Source organism: Mastacembelus armatus, chromosome 18, assembly GCF_900324485.2.
Source record: "Mastacembelus armatus chromosome 18, fMasArm1.2, whole genome shotgun sequence".
In the NCBI taxonomy this organism is placed as follows: domain Eukaryota; kingdom Metazoa; phylum Chordata; class Actinopteri; order Synbranchiformes; family Mastacembelidae; genus Mastacembelus; species Mastacembelus armatus.
In genome coordinates, this window is record NC_046650.1 from 12,064,824 (window position 1) to 12,079,807 (window position 14,984).

The window sequence follows — 14,984 nt, forward strand, 5'->3', positions numbered from 1 at the left end:
TTCAGGATTTCAGCACAGACACTGGTCCATAAACATCACAGAGAGCACAAAAGCCACAATTTGCATGGCTTTAATTGGTAAAAGCAGGAACATAGCATTCAGAATCCATTTTCTTTGTAGAGTCAAACAAGCCAACAGTGATAATACTGTACATGTAAACGATAGAATGATAGAATGACAGACATAATTGTTTATTTAGCTGAAATGCATACTCCATAAATGGGAATCTGTGGTGAGCAGAGCACCATACTTGATCATTTTAAAACAAGTCAGTTATACTGAGCTTTTTTTTTTTTTTTTTTAATTTCATTCATTGTCGTTAGTGCTAATTAGCACATGTCAGTATGTTAGGATTATCACTGTTTGCATTAGCACTTAGTATTTAGCTCAAACTACCAATATGCTTAAGTATAACCTGACTGAATTGCTAGACTGGCTGGAATATTTTTAGTCTTGTTATAAAATTGCCAAGACAGACATCAGTGCTTAATTTTCACTGTGATGGAAGCGGAGCCATTTTCAGAAAAAAAAAAAAAAAAGCACTGACAATTCTGAGCTTATTAAGAAATCCATCTGTATGAGGAATAAATGAACAGGATGAATGTTGATGAGACATGTTTTCTGAACCATCCAAAACCATCTTCTGTTATTAAAACTATGATGAACAAAAAATGTATTTTTCTTTTAGGCCTAAAACACTGCCTTTTATATCATCCCAATAGTCCAGTGATAGCTTTCATGATTTGAACCTGAGCCATGTACCACTATAAATACACTGCCTGCATGCATACCCACTGCAAGTGCAGCCTTTGAAAATCTGTGGGTGGGAATCTTTACCAACTTTTATTTTGATATTCCTTCAGGCTGAGAGCTACTATAATCCAGCTCTGCATGAAATATGATCATGATGGACAGGTTTAACTTTTACACTCCCAAATCAGTAATAACCATCATTTATGTTTAACTTAAATCTTCATGACCTCTTTCCTATATCAAAACCCTAAAACCTCAATCTATTACCAAAATGATTCCTCAATTTTTTAACTCCAACAGCTTAAAAAAAAAAGCACTGGCTTTCCACTGAGTAGTCCTCCTGGAGTCACAGCAGAAAGAAGCAAACATAAACAACTTATTTCAGATTTCAACAACAGCTGTGGCATGTGTTTTAATATTTTTTTTTTTCAGTTATCTGAATCTGCGCTGAAGCATCCAGGCGTAAAGTACCTGCCGTAAAGGTTAACAGGAACAAAGCCCTTTTTCCTCACCCGCCTGCTCCTGCTTACTCCACCTTCCCCCCTAGCCTCTTCATTTTTGTAAGAAACAGAAAAGCTGTTCAAATGAAGGCCTGATTTGATTTGGTTCTATGGGTCGACTTACTGTGGTGTCCTTCTTGTCGTTCCAGCGTGTGATGAAACTGTTCTCTCTCTCCATCTGTTGCACCTGCTCTTCATTGACCTGTTGTTCGAAAACACAGACTGAATCACACATCAGAGAAACTTTCGGATCAAATACCCTACATTTGAGAATCATTAAATTGCTGTTAGGATTAAAAAAAAAAAAAACAATTACTAAATACTAAAGAATATTAAAGAAAAGGAATGCAAATTTAAGAATTAGGTCTTTCAGATACTGATACTTTTAAAACTCATTTTAAAGCCTGAAGTTGGCTGAGAGGGTTCGACACAGCTCAGCACTAAGCGAATGGTTGTTTCTTCCACAAATCTGTGTGTGAGAAATGACACTTTTTATTCCAACTTTTTTTTTTTTCAAAACATCATTTTCTGAGAACAATTTGCTTTGTTACAGTTATACAAGTGGCAGAGCAGATTGGGGAAGGAAGAAAACCCTCCCAAACTCATTTTGTGTGTGTGTGTGTGTGTGTGTGTGTGTGTGTTTAGACCTGATAATGGGCCCCGTCGACAGCATCCACCACAGAACCGGCACTTTAATTAGCGATACGTCTCACTTGCTTTATGTCATAGCATGTGTACTCACTGCTATTGGGCTCATGATTGGCTGAGCTTAACGGCTATTTGTCATGCGAATCATGGTGCCCCAAACCGATTTGGAGTAAATGCTCCTCCTTTAACGTCAGAACAAGTGGAATCCAGGCATTTCGCTGGGAATTAGCAGTCACTCTGTGCTGCATATCCGTTAAGCCAGGCAGCTCTCTAAGAGCAACCCTGATCCAACAACCACACCCCAACTGCACAACAACAAAGTCAAGCCTATTGTGACGGTTTGTCAACAAAACTTGCTCTCCCCTACTTCAACAGATGGTTAAAGTAAAGGAGTATATAAAAATTGGATATGCGACACGGTGATATCTCAATGCTTTGAATGTAATAACTTTCCTTCATTGGTCGATTGGAGGTTCATTCAAATTCAGCCAGACACATGAGATTTGGATTGTACAAACACCTTCCCTTCATTTGTATATAAGCAGAAACGTCTCCCAGATGACTTTGCAAATAAAACACTTTCTGCCACAGGCGAGCTTCACACCTAACACTGATGCCAAACCAAAAAGTTATATCACTGCAGCTGGTAACTAAAGCTGGGCAGTATGGACGAGAATATGAATGAATGCACAGCATGTACAGTTTAACAGATAACTTTGTTAAGACACAACATTATTCAAAGGGACTTATTTATTACATAAAGTTGACCACAGGTATATGAATGATTTATACATATTCTGTTCGTCTTTTCATATTTAATTTTTGGTCACAGCCCTTGAACCACTTTTATCGACAGCATCGTCATTATGGCTTTAAAATGAGAGTATTTTGGCATCGCTGTTTTCACAACACGATGTTATCACAGGTAAAATTAGTTTAATATAACAAAAGCTGACTGCCCAAGTCATAGGGGAAAAAATGTTTTGCTTTCTCTATTTTTATATGATTAAGTTATATACTTCTACCGTCCCAGTGGCTTCTCCCATATAGAACACAGTTATAAGTCTGGCCCAGTTTCGCCTCAAGCGAAAGATGTCCTGAAAAAGACTCCATTGTTATTTTCTGTTCTAGATGACCTGCTCTTCTTATATATGAGGGAATATGTCCTGTCTCTGTGTGGACAGTACAGTCAGCAAGTATACTGATTTCCATACCTGTTTACTGTAACAAAAGTTGTGGGTGTTAACTAGATTTTATCTGACTTACAAGTGGAAGACCTATATCACACATAGTCTTCGTCAAACTGGCTGCTAATCAGCTCCTTTCCACTTTCAGCACTGTCAAATGAACAAAATATATATCACTGCAGCAGATCTGACTTACTTTGAAGAGTGTGACGTAGTTGCTGATGAGGTCACGGACGACACTGATTTCAAGTGGGGTTTGTCCGCGAGTCTGGAACAAGCAGGAGGAGAAGACCGAGGCCAGTTTTTCACTCGGCATGTGGTTGAGGTGGGAACACTGCTGAATCCTGAACCGCAGGGACAGACATGTTCAGAAAATACACCAATACACACACACACACACACACACACAGATCAACATAAACGAATCATATAGTATCTTTTCCTTCATAAAACTCTCATGCCCACATATATTGTGCACAGACAAATACAGCTCAGCTACATCACAGCTATTCACTGCTGGTTTCTGAGAGAATGAGACATAGAGTCAGCAGCAACTGCAGTAGACAAGCTGCAAAGAGAATGCACAAAAATCTTCAACACTCCAAACAAATGGCTGCCTGAGAACAAACTTCAAATATATGATATTAAATAAGAAAAAAACATCACGGACAACCTCACTTGAGTTCTAGACCACAACTATGTGTGTGGAAATTGTTGGAGTTCATAATAATGAGTCACTCGATTTGTCTTCCTTGGAAAATGCCAAGAAATGGTATGAACTGCACGGAAGTGATTCATCATTTTCAACTCAAGGGCACTGCTGTATCAATGACAAAACCCAAACTTCTGCTTCTCTGCTTGCAGTTTGAATGACCTGCCATTCTCTACATACTGGGCTGTATCTTTGACTAAACCTGAGACTCCATCCCAGATAGAGAAAATAAAAATCACACATGTACAGTATCATTGTACTGAGTGGGTCAACAGCAGAGTAGAAGGGACAACATGCCAATTAACAGGTGACACATAGTAACTCCAAGGCAGACTCCATCTGAGTCTCTGTACTTGTTACTGTACGTCTGTGATGCATCTGTAGAGCTACACCTGCTCCATCATCCAACCAGACAAACAACAGAGTTAGGTTTGATTAGCCCTGGTGCAGCTCGGGCAGAGGAGCAGACAGGGATAGAAGAAATTAAAAAAGTTGAAAAACTATATAAATTAAATTAAAGCTACATACAGAGGAAGAAAAAAAAGTTAATCAGAATATCAGATTCAATCAAACTGGAAATCTATTTACAAACGAGGCCAGCTTACATAAATTCAAATTATAACAGTCAGGGGTCTGTTGTGTTTGTCTAATTTGGTGTGTTTCCTGTTTATTCACACATAAAGTGTGAACTACACTATTGACGTTGTTTTTGTGTGTTCGTGTCCTGTTTTTAATCTTTATTCACACTTCATGACATGAATTCCTCCACCAGGATATTACGTTTACCTGAAAGTGACCCCCACCTTGAAATTGCCTCAAAACACACAAGCTTTAAATGTGTGTTTTTAGTCTGAAAGTTGTGTGACTGCATGTAAGCATGTGTGTACACATACCTATAGAGGTGCTGCAGTAGAGCATCAAGGGTTGACTTGTTTATCTTTGGCAAACTCTCTATGAAGGTGCAGTACTTCTTTACTCTTTGCACCTCGTCCTTCTCATCTACAAAACCACACAGGTGAAACAAACACAATATGAACAGAGACAGGAAATAAGGCTCATCCTGTACTTTTTAAATGATTTGTGATCGGAAATTTGAACATTATTATTTGCTTATTATGCGAAATAAGAGATAAACTGTTCTGTTTCCACTAAACACACACACATACCCAGAGCTGACACCCAGTATGGATACAGCTCCTTGGTGAGCAGTGCATCCTCTGCTTGGGATAAGAAGCTCTTCAGGGTGTCTGTCACATCCTCGAGGCGGTGCTCCTTCTCCCTCAGCTTGACATTACGGGCGTTTTTGGTGAACTCCTGCAGGAGCAGCGCAACTCGACTAGAGTCCCCGGGCCTTTGGTAGACTCCCTCCTGGCACAAACCTGGTTAAAGAAAAAAAAAAAACAGATGAATGGATGATTCAGACGGAGGCTCAACAGACTCATGTCTGAATCCCATTTCTTTATGACATCTGCATCCTTCTTACGGTCAAATAGTTTCAGTCTGATGGTTAATGCTCTCAAATTCTGCAGCAGGAAATTGCAGTGCATAACCAACGGTATGGACACTTTTAAATTGTGAGACATAACAACGTTACATAAGCACATTTGAATCCAAATTACAGGTAGAATAAAATTGTCAGTGCAAGGTATATTAACCTTCTGTACCACTTTACAGTCTCAGTCAGAGCTAGCTTTAATGCCAGTCCCTCATTACATTGCACACTGATTATTATGCTACTGTAGGTATTTTTGCATTTATCATGTATTTGTAAGGCAACAGCCCCTATGTAGTATGTATGTTCTTTCCCTGCATTTATTTTTGGAGCAAACCAACAGTCACAGAGTGCTGTGAAAAGTTGGACAACATTTTCTACGTGCAACAAGAGAGAGACAGGAAAATGTCACCGCATAATTCTGCACAACATTACAAAACATGAAAAGTCTCATCACAACACAACGCAACACAGTGAATAAATCAGCTCCTGGAGGGGAAATGATGATAATAGTAATTTCTAAAAACTTTTCTGTGCATTTATTTAATGGAACTTACCGTACTGAGTGATAAAAGCAATGCAACTGTCGACTATAATAGGGACACCATTTTTAGTTAGTTGTTGGTCGCTGAGGGCCTTGCCATCTGTGCCAGCTGCCAGTGTGATGGCAGAGTGCCACAGTGCAAAGTCCATCTTGTTGAAGCCATGGATGTAAACTGTTCTATTAAAAAGACAAGAATAAAAAGTCATTTTTAATGAGGAACCCTATGAAATAATTTCCAGTAACAACGTGGCGTTTCATACTTTAGGACCTAAAGTTGTTCATATATTTGAAAAAGCACAGCTAAAGGCATTAAATAAACAACCAACAAGATTAAAGGAATCCAGAAGAGCTTCTACAGTACAAACATCTATAAACAACCACCACCTCCCTATGAGGTTTGATTAAAAACACACAAACAAACACAATTAATGGAGTAAACACATCTTGCGTCTAAAACTATTGACTTGTGTGAGGACTATGATGTGTTAGTGTCATCTCACCTCTTCACTGTAACTGAAGCCGGCAGTCTAGCGAGGCGTTAATTACCTCGGATGGTTACAGTAGCTAAGTGCATTCTCACTAACAAGACTAAGGCAGAATCAAAGCTAACGGTGCTGCATAATGCATAGCGCTGCTGTATCACAAATATGCTGCCAATTAGGACACCTTTTTTTTCCCCAACTGACTGACATACCTTCTGCCCTCCACCATCAGCAGCACTTGGATCTTGTCCTCGCCCTCGGTATGCGTGGAGACAGCTGAGGGGAAAAGGGCAACGAGCTGTAGCAAACGCAGGCACCAAAAACTGTGTACATTCAAAAGAGCGACATGTTCTGCACTAATGCAAAGCAATGTGCTGGTGACACTTGAAAACTGACATTTGCAAATGTTTAATGTCTGCCAAAAGCATGAGTAAGAAACTTTCACCATGAAACAAGGCATTCAATGCATTCAGCGTCTGTCACTGGAAAGTCTCTGTATTCATTTGTGTTTAAGGTAATTACAACGAATAATACATGTCACAATATGTCTAGACATATCTGAATAGTCCCTTCAGATGTGCGAATATACAGTGGAAAGAGAAATGAGAGAAAAGGACAGAAGTGGAAAATGCCAAATGCGTTTTATTGCAGCTAACAGCGTTTTCTTGTTGTGATGGGAAACACGAAGTCAGTTCTTGTATCACTGACTTACTAAAGGCGGCTGAAACAGCAGAGGGAAGTGGGGCATAAATACTTGTGTCATTGGTCATCAAGCTTTACATAAAGTTGGTGTGAATGCAGTTACAGGTAAATAAGATTGCACTCTGGGCAGTATTTAACACACTGTAAAAATAAAAAAGGAGACATTTTTCATCTGTGCAATCTTTTTGAAAACAGTACAAGGAAAATAGAAAGCCCAGACTTAGGGACTGAAAAGCCTTGCTGTATGAAATGCAGTGTGGAAATGTATTGTACATTTTAAATGGCTAATTTCACAATCACAGGGAAAAAACACAAAAAAAAAAAAAAACAAAAAAAAACTTTTCTATTTCCTCTACCAAATCTCTGCATCTGTTTTTTCAGTAAACACACTGATCAATAGTCTGCACTGACAGAAAATTTAATTTGATTGTTGGCAAGGACAGAGGACTGGTTAAAAACACAAGACATAAAAGTGTTAGTCTGGCTAACAAATCCTTTGTGTGTTGAACTAAAGAGCAAAAATAATTAATTCCCCTCTCTTAACAAATAATTTGCTTTTTCTTTTCTTTGGCACAGTATTTCATTCTGATATAAACAACAAGAGAATGCAGAGAACATTATTGATATTGACTTGAGAGAGGTTTATTAACAGTGTTATCAGGTAACTGCAAAACACTTGTCATTGGGGTTTGAACAAACACAACAATCCTCTTTCATCCACCTTAACGCTCAGCGGGAAACTTTTTATGATTTAATACGTTTGTGTGAGAAGAAACTAAGTCTGTGGCCTTGTTCTTGCCAGAATGTGACTGGGCATGCTGCAAGAGATTGTGGGTGCTGGTGTACTTTTTCTGTGGGAGCATAAAGTGCTTATTTCAACAGGTTTTATACAATAACCTTATAAAATTACCTGAAAATATAAAATTTTCACTATGAAGCCTGTCAGGGATTAATAAAGTTTAGCTATATGAGGCCTATATTCAGGCCTGAGAGCTACAAAACTGAGGCTGAAATTAAGTTGGGACTGTAAGACACCGTTTAAAGTGAGGAGCCAACACCAGCTGACACTGGGCGAGAGGCAGGGCACACCCTGTACATGTCATGTGTACATCATAGGGCTGACACATAGAGATAAACTATTCCCACTCACTTATAGAGTCACCAGTGCACCTAGCCCGCATGTCTTTGGACTGTGGGGGTCAGAAACTGTGGTACCTAGAGGAAAACCACAGAGGAAAAACCCCTGCTGCCAACTTAGGAGTAATCCACTGAGAAAACTGCACTGAATGAGTTGAGAGTTAATGTGCTTATCTTATTTGAAAGCCTTTCATTACAGAAGGTTCTGGGCGGGAAGGCTGATTTGTGCATTGTGACAGGTTAACGATTATCCAGCTGTATCTGTCATTTTTGCCTCATTTTACTTTGGCTCTAGTTACCGGCGTGGCAGGCAACTCGACATAAGACATCACAAAAATATCAATGCTCTCTCAAGTACTCAGCTGAGCCTCTGGGAAGCCATTTGGTGAGTTAGTGCACTCTTGTGCCTTGGAACAAATCTTTTTTTTTTTTGCTGCTGTTTTTGCTGAATTTATTTATATAGCACTTTCCAACAAAGTTACGGAGTGCATCGTAGCCAAGAGAAACGAACGCTGAACAAGTGACACAGATCAGTAACATTCTGAGCGATAAGTTTAAGGCAGTAAAAACTGTCCTCGTTGTGAGGTTGAGACGAATAAAGAATAAATGACAAGCAATTAATGGTACAATGAATAAAAGCCACAGATTTGAGCTTTTCCTTTACCACCAGCAAGAAAAACCTTTTGAAGGTTTCTGAGAGACGATTTAGAAAATCACGGCCCGAGGCCAGAAACTAGGAACAGACTGCATCACACTTGCAATGAACTCCACATGCAGTTTGAAGTGCAGCATGTTGGAAACATGTACAGTAGTTATTTTAATTGAAAAGTCTTTTTATTTAATCCCTTGCTGCTACACAGGGCCACCTTTCATGTGGTGGTGTCACTGAAGAGGAAATAACAGTTAATCCCATGTCACAGACTGTGATTCCTAAAGGGATCCTTTCAATGCTTCAGAACCCACCATCCCCCGACAAAACAGCCCCTTCTGGCACTAACGGCTCTCCGGCTGTGACAAATATGGTTTGAGAAAGCCAGGAATAAAGATGAGCACTACTGCAGTTTTTTTTTTTTTTTTTTCCTCCTGCCCCAGGTGAGACGATAGGGCAGCACTTTGCACAATTTGATCCACATCGAGCAGTAAATGGATTAAAAAAGATCCCTTGGTTCTTTCCCCTCCTTCTGTTCACACATCACACCACCGCAATCAATTGAAATGTTCCAAAATCTTTATTATCTGCCAAAGCATGTGAGAACATTTGAACCTTCCACCTCAGCTGGCAGCTTCTCTTAATTCACTATCCTATCCTTCCTATCCTGGTGGTAGCCAGTTACGTGGGTATTTTGGCAAAATCAACATTAGTGGGCAGTGGGTTTTCAATATATTATGCTGAAAGCAACACATATCACATTAACCTTTCTAAAACCATGTTTTCATACACGATTTTGTGAGAACAGCTCTGGGAAATCTGCATCCCATTCTGATTGATAATCACTTGACGATGAAATACATAATATTGCCCTTGACCTCTTATTAACACACCATGTTCTCACTTGCAGGCCTGTGGCACCTTATCACTTTCCTCCAGGCCTCGAGACAATTCGAACAGAGATCCAACAGAAACCGGGTGAGAAGTTCCTTCAGAAAGCTGCAGTCTGCGTCCATCTGGCATCATTCATAAGTAATAAATGCAAACAGTAGAAGGATGATATGAATTGGTAGCTTTTTGGGATATTACTGTGAGTGTATAAAAATAGTGGGAGTGAATATTAAAAAGTCAGAAACTCATCATGCAGATACCGCCGTTGACCACTGGCACTATCAACCAAAACAGATATGGTCATTCTGTGCTAAGAGATTTTAAAAATCTAAGGGAATTAAAAAAAAAAGAAAGGAAATTATGGCCTATTAAAAGCTCCAGTGAAGCTATTTAAAAAGGGGCCATTTGCTCATGTAAAGTGTGGCAAACTGGGATATAGCCGAGTTACATGTATTAACTGAAATACATTAAAATGAAATCAGGTGCAATTTTTATGTATATATTAAAGCAATGGTGCAAAAATACTGCCATGATCATTAGAGTCACTCATAAAGCAAAGTACCATATTGGCCATAACATTTGTTTCTATTACATTTGAAAAAGTGGGACTCTCACATCTTCACTACAGCAGATGTTCTCTTCAAGTGTTGCACAAAGTATTTTTTTTTTTATTATTTTATTTTGTAGGGTTAACGTTGCTCTGCTCTTCATATCTCCTCATATCTGACATACACAGTCTGTCTATTACAGTTAGTAAGCCCTGAATGTTTTGAAGCAATCCTTCACCTATGGGAGTTTCTGATGGACCATGTAACCGTGTTTTACTGCCACAAAAGAAATAAATTCCTGACAAGTGAAAACAGTCGAAAGCATCTCTAGTATCTGAAAATGGACTCCGGACAGAATCATCTGTCAGGCAGCCAGGAATTACTGCTGTCACAGAGTGTCATGATGAGGAGAGAAGAACAGCCAGAGAAAAGCATTTCAACTGCTACCAAGAGCCTGACACGAAGGTCTCTGAGTGTGTGGCTGATAAACTGAATGCAAACAGAGCACACTGAACATTCACAGGGAAGGGGGCTAACATAGCAACGTTGTGCCATTTCACATGGAAATATTTCACATTGCAATGTTAGACTAATTCAAATAACTGGAAAGCTTACTGAGCTCCTGTAGCTGCTTCAGTTGAAGGACTTCCTCCTCTCCCTCCTCTTCTCCTGGGCTGAAGTGTAGCGCTGAGCCTTCCAGCATAAACCAGCCCATCCTCCAGTGGTACAGGTCATGGCCTTCTTTATAGTACAGTCTGCCAATCAGCTCGCTGTCTTTCTGCACAAACCCCTCAACTTTAGACGGGATGAAGCACTGAGAATCAGACACATACAGTAAACAAAGTGAGAACTTACAAATTAGGAACTTCTACAACTAACAGAATGAAACTTTTCACCGTCACCGCTGAACAACACAAAAACACAACATGTTCAGGCTTCTTCTTCTTGAAGGGATAAACCTTTGCTCAGTTTGTGGTCCCTGGATGAATTATTTTTTTTCCGGAGTACATTTCTCTCAGTCACGCTCGACTCTGTCTGGTCATTGTTCTGTGACTCAAATTGAAATATGGAGGTGTGGAAGGCCTATGTTACAGATGGAGAGACATATGGACTAATGCAGCTACACCTCCCACTATCTATGACTGGGTTGCCTGGGATTAAAGAGATAAAAAGGGAATAGGGGACATATTTATGTAGGTTGTTATTACAAGATCCTGTCAGCATGTGGGGGAAGAGATAGCAAGACCACTTGTCTTAGTGAAAAAAGCAGAGGCAGCACAGGGTTCACCGACAACAATGTGTGAAACTGTGTGTGTGCGTCGCAAAAGCAGCAAAGTGCATGAAAAAGTATGAGATGGATGTGCAGAAGTTCTGCGGCACATTCACAGGGCGTCTTCTTTGCAACTCTAAGTAAAAACAAACTTATAAAGGAAACAATGACAACAAGCGTGTTTTTGAGTGTATGTGCTGTATGCAAAATGTGTCACCTTTGTTAGTGCCTGGATCCAGTCATTCTGCGTTTCCTGTGTTTCAGCTCCAACAATCAGCACTCGGTCTGTCTGCAGGTACAGCTCCACAGTAAACACAGCCCTGCCAGAGACACACGGCTCGGCATTAGGTATTTGGAAGGAAAAAAATGCCTCATAAACAACTACAGTAAGTGCATTTACACTGAGAACAAAAACACACACGCAGGTTAAACCTCACCAGACTGAAAATGAACTTGTAAAAATGTACAAAATAACAGGAAAATGCCAGGAGGTTTTATAATCCCATAAGTTAGACCAGTTGACAACCAGTCAGAATTAATGCATAAGCCCGCACTCAAAACCAGAACGATAAGCCAGTCTCTCCATGGGTTGTGGTAAGTTGTTCCCATTAAAAGTACCACAAATAATTATGTAGAAGTGAAAAAGACAGCAGAAAAGAGAAACAGATCACCATATATAACATAGAAGATGATATAGTTCAGATTTTCAAACTTAAAACTCTCATGCATGTGTAATTGTGAGTGACATTTACTCTCCTGGGGATGTATCTGAAGATAAAATTATATGTGCACATAAGTTTATATATACTTCAAACACATTTCTTCAAAATATCGCAGAGAGCATGCACTCCCGCGCTCGTTCATCCACACACAGGCACCGACACGCAGGCAAAACCTTTGCTGTCTGAAGCAAAAGGGCAGCTATTAATCTTTGCTGCTCTTTCTCCTCTTCCTGTCTCTGCCTCCATCTTCCCTTTCTGTCTCTCCGACTCTCTCTCCCTGTCAGTGATGGCACACAGGTCAGAGTATCACTGTCTTAATGGTTTGAACACACTGCCAAGCAGCAGCTCCTTTACCACCGCTATGCTACAGTGAGGGAGGCTCTAAATGCTACAGCTACGGGTGTTTAAGGCGGCGTGTCACGGGGGGTCACGGCAGCGCCGAGTCGCTCTCTTCTCACGCATGTCAGGGGAACAGGTGAGACATGGGTGTTTGTGTGCCCTTGTGTGACCCTCCCCCACCCACAGCCCCCGCTGCCCGGCCTGCTTGTTAGAGTGGCTCCCAGAGGGAGAGCAAGGAAGGGAGGGAGTGGTGGAAGGGTATGGCAATGTGCTGGGCAAATGGGATCATAATGACAGGACAGGAGTAAAACACAAAGCGATAAAAAAATGAATGCTGCATTATGAGCGCCCCGAAGGGAGGGAGTAGCTGGGGATGGGAGAGAGAGGGAGGGAGAGAGAAAGACAGAGTGAGAAGCAGCTGAAAGAATAACATGCATGAAGAATGAAAAGACGGAGCAGATGCCCATCATCACGCCTGCCTGTCATCAAACTTTACACTGCTGCCCTCGCTTTCAATGTGCTTATACGCGCACAACAAACCTCTGTTACATGAAGAGGTTAAGGCAGGAAAAGTCACATTTACATGCAAATTGATTATTATTATTATTATATGAATCCTCATAAGTATTAGACCATAAGCCATAGTGCAACTAAGAGAAGGAGTACTGGAAGCACAACAGACAGTGGCTGTGTGGATTTTTATAAGGAGTAAAGAAAAGCCTACAAAAGTGTTTTTATATGAGCATGTTTTCTTACTGTTGTGCAGCACTTCATAAAATCTTTAAATGCAATATTCTATGGCTTGGTATTTATTTCAGGTTATTGAGGTTATTAGAGAGAAAAGACAAATAAGCAGTGCTAGGCTTTTGCAACCCCACAGTGGATTCGATACTTATTGAAAACAATTAGATATATATTAAAAAAAAACTTTTCTTAATTAGTAATACGTGTTTGTGACTTTACATTGGTGAATTATAAAAGTACTTTTTGTGGTTAAGTCAAATATGACAGAGCTTACAGGCACTGTTCTTTGTGGTAGAATCAGCTGCACAAGATTCACTTGTGGTTTAAACATGCATAGAGTTACCTATATGTACTTCTGCAGCCTTTTATTTTCTTCTTAAGGCTTTGTGTGCTTAAAGAAAGTCTTAATTCCCCAGCCCTCATATGTATAACCCATCTCACTGGCTTAGCACTTTTAAAAACTATGCTACTTTTGTTGGTAGCAGAGACACTGCAAAAGAAAGTGACAGTGGAAGCGAAATGGTGCAAAAAGAACAGGAAAAGAACAGAAAGGTTTGTTTCCAAGGGTTTTGAGTTGAATTTGAAGGTCAGAACTGACTTAAAATATTCTTGTCGAAACAGTCAGTGGAGTCAAAAAGCCATGCCAACTTATCACCAGCCAACATACTCCCTCAGCATTAATTCCTTAAGAGAGGGTTTGTAATATTCAACCAGCTTTTGCAAACGTATGTGTCGGGGCCACGCTATAATTCACGGTGTCCTCTGCCACGGTGAAATTACCCAAATGCTGTGTTTAATGGAACCGACACCTACGGTCTCCTGTAGCATGGCGATAGGCTGCTGGTGGGAGTGTGTCATCTGCATATGTTAATATTCATGAGCGGCAGACAGTCAAGAGGTGAGGCGTCCCCACTCTTTCAGCATGCAGGCATGCTGGGAACTCTGGAAGTTGCATAAATGAGAGGGAGTGAGGCAGAGTTTATACTAGTGAAACACGGGGGCCATTACAGATGTTAACGATGGAAAATTAATAGGGTGAAGCCCTGACCTGTAACCAGGATGTGTGCGCTTAGCTAAAAAATGGCACATGTCACTGTTGTTTTGTATAGAACAAAGCCACACACAGTATTATCATTGTAACCTGTCATGGCTACGTGTATGTGCGCGGCTCATTAGAAAGGTCATAGTGTTAGCCAGCCAGATGTGTCTCTAATGGCTGTATAAATAACATTTACAAATAAAAGCATTGTTCCTTCTTCATAACATCTGCTGCTGTCATTATAAAGCTGGTGTATGCTTTAATCATAAGCGATTATCCGACTCCCCGCTAAGAAAGTGAAGCGCGCACACACACACACACACACACACACAGAAACAAACCCACAGTACAATCTAGCAGGAGCGTGGACAGTTTGAAGAGGAGAGGATCAACACATCTGTTTCACTGTGTGTTTGTTGAAAAGTTTGGTGTCAGAGCAACTTTTTACCTGAATCATAATCTGGGAAAGAAGTGAAGAAAGTGACAGGGGAGGTGGCATGGTAAAGTGAATGGAGGGAGGGCAGTCAAAGATGCATCATTCGCCTGCATCTCGGCCAACGTAAACAGGAAATATAGCACTCATAAAGTCCTGATAGCTTCTGTTAAATTGAATAATGCTCAAGTT

General features: G+C 40.3%; 1 protein-coding gene across 2 annotated transcripts in view; it reads right to left on the minus strand.

Moving 5' to 3' along the window:
* arap2 (ArfGAP with RhoGAP domain, ankyrin repeat and PH domain 2) overlaps positions 1–14,984 on the minus strand; it is a 94,969-nt gene that overhangs the window by 14,360 nt on the left and 65,625 nt on the right. For both annotated transcript variants that reach the window (XM_026327284.1, XM_026327276.1), the window contains 8 exons: positions 11,733–11,835; positions 10,861–11,059; positions 6,531–6,594; positions 5,850–6,013; positions 4,967–5,179; positions 4,694–4,799; positions 3,285–3,432; positions 1,378–1,455 (listed from right to left, as the gene is read on the minus strand). In XM_026327284.1, the coding sequence (XP_026183069.1) occupies positions 1,378–1,455; positions 3,285–3,432; positions 4,694–4,799; positions 4,967–5,179; positions 5,850–6,013; positions 6,531–6,594; positions 10,861–11,059; positions 11,733–11,835 (1,075 nt within the window). The remainder of the gene's footprint in view (positions 1–1,377; positions 1,456–3,284; positions 3,433–4,693; positions 4,800–4,966; positions 5,180–5,849; positions 6,014–6,530; positions 6,595–10,860; positions 11,060–11,732; positions 11,836–14,984) is intronic.